The sequence below is a fragment of the Halyomorpha halys genome, unplaced genomic scaffold (assembly GCF_000696795.3).
Source record: "Halyomorpha halys isolate HHAL.00 unplaced genomic scaffold, Hhal_1.1 Scaffold541.1, whole genome shotgun sequence".
Lineage (NCBI taxonomy): Eukaryota > Metazoa > Arthropoda > Insecta > Hemiptera > Pentatomidae > Halyomorpha > Halyomorpha halys.
Window position 1 is genome coordinate 253,348 of NW_027112673.1, and position 966 is coordinate 254,313.

At 51.1% G+C, this 966-nt stretch overlaps 1 protein-coding gene across 1 annotated transcript in view; it reads right to left on the reverse strand.

Annotated features, from left to right (window-relative positions):
- Positions 1 to 966, reverse strand: part of LOC106684054 (serine-rich adhesin for platelets-like) — a 29,133-nt gene that overhangs the window by 12,270 nt on the left and 15,897 nt on the right. The window contains exon 6 of the mRNA XM_067050498.1: positions 96 to 964. Within this exon, the coding sequence (XP_066906599.1) occupies positions 96 to 964 (869 nt within the window). The remainder of the gene's footprint in view (positions 1 to 95; positions 965 to 966) is intronic.

Genomic DNA, 966 nt, shown 5'->3' on the forward strand with positions numbered 1-966 from the left:
GTCGCTGGAGGATTCAAGGTTAGAAGAGTCTAGCGTGTTTCCCTCTGTCGTTTCGGCGGTGTCAGAGGATAAATCTGAGATCACAGCTGATGAGCCAACACTCGAAGGTTCAAGGTTCGAAGAGTTTAGCGTGTTTCCATCTGTCGTTTCGACGGTGTCAGAGGATAAATCAGAGATCACAGCTGATGAGCCGCCGCTCGAGGGTTTAAGGTTCGAAGAGTCTAGCGTGTTTCCAAGTGTCGTTTCGACGGTGGCCAAAGATAAATTCGAGTTCGCAGCTGATGAGCCGTCGCTGGAGGATTCAAGGTTCGAAGAGTCTAACGTGTTTCCATCTGTCGTTTCGACGGTGTCATAGGATAAATCTGAGTTCGCAGCTGATGAGCCACCGCTCGAGGATTCAAGGTTCGAAGAGTCTAACGTGTTTCCATCTGTCGTTTCGACGGTGTCAGAGGATAAATCTGAGTTCGCAGCTGATGAGCCGCCGCTCGAGGATTCAAGGTTCGAAGAGTCTAGCGTCTTTCCTTCTGCTGTTTCGACGGTGCCAGAGGATAAATCTGAGTTCGCAGCTGATGAGCCGTCGCTGGAGGATTGATGCGTCGAAGAGTCTTGCATACTTCCACCTAGTGTTTCTACGGTGTGTGAGGATAAATCCGAGTTCGCAGTCGATGAGCCGCCGCTCGAGGGTTGAAGGGTCAAAACGTCTTGCGAGCTTCCGTCTTGCGTTTTGAAGGTTTTCGGGGATAAATCCGAGTTTGCAGCTGATGTACTGCTGCTCGAGGGTTGAAGGGTCGAAACGTCAAGAGAGCTTCCGTATTGCGTTTCGAAGGTGTCCGAAGATAAATTCGAGTTCGCAGCTGATAAGGCGTCGGTGGAGGGTTCAAGCGCCGAAGAGTCTTGCGAATATCCATCTCGCGTTTCGACGGTGTCCGTGGGTAAATCCAAGTTCGAAGTTGGTGAGCCGCTGCT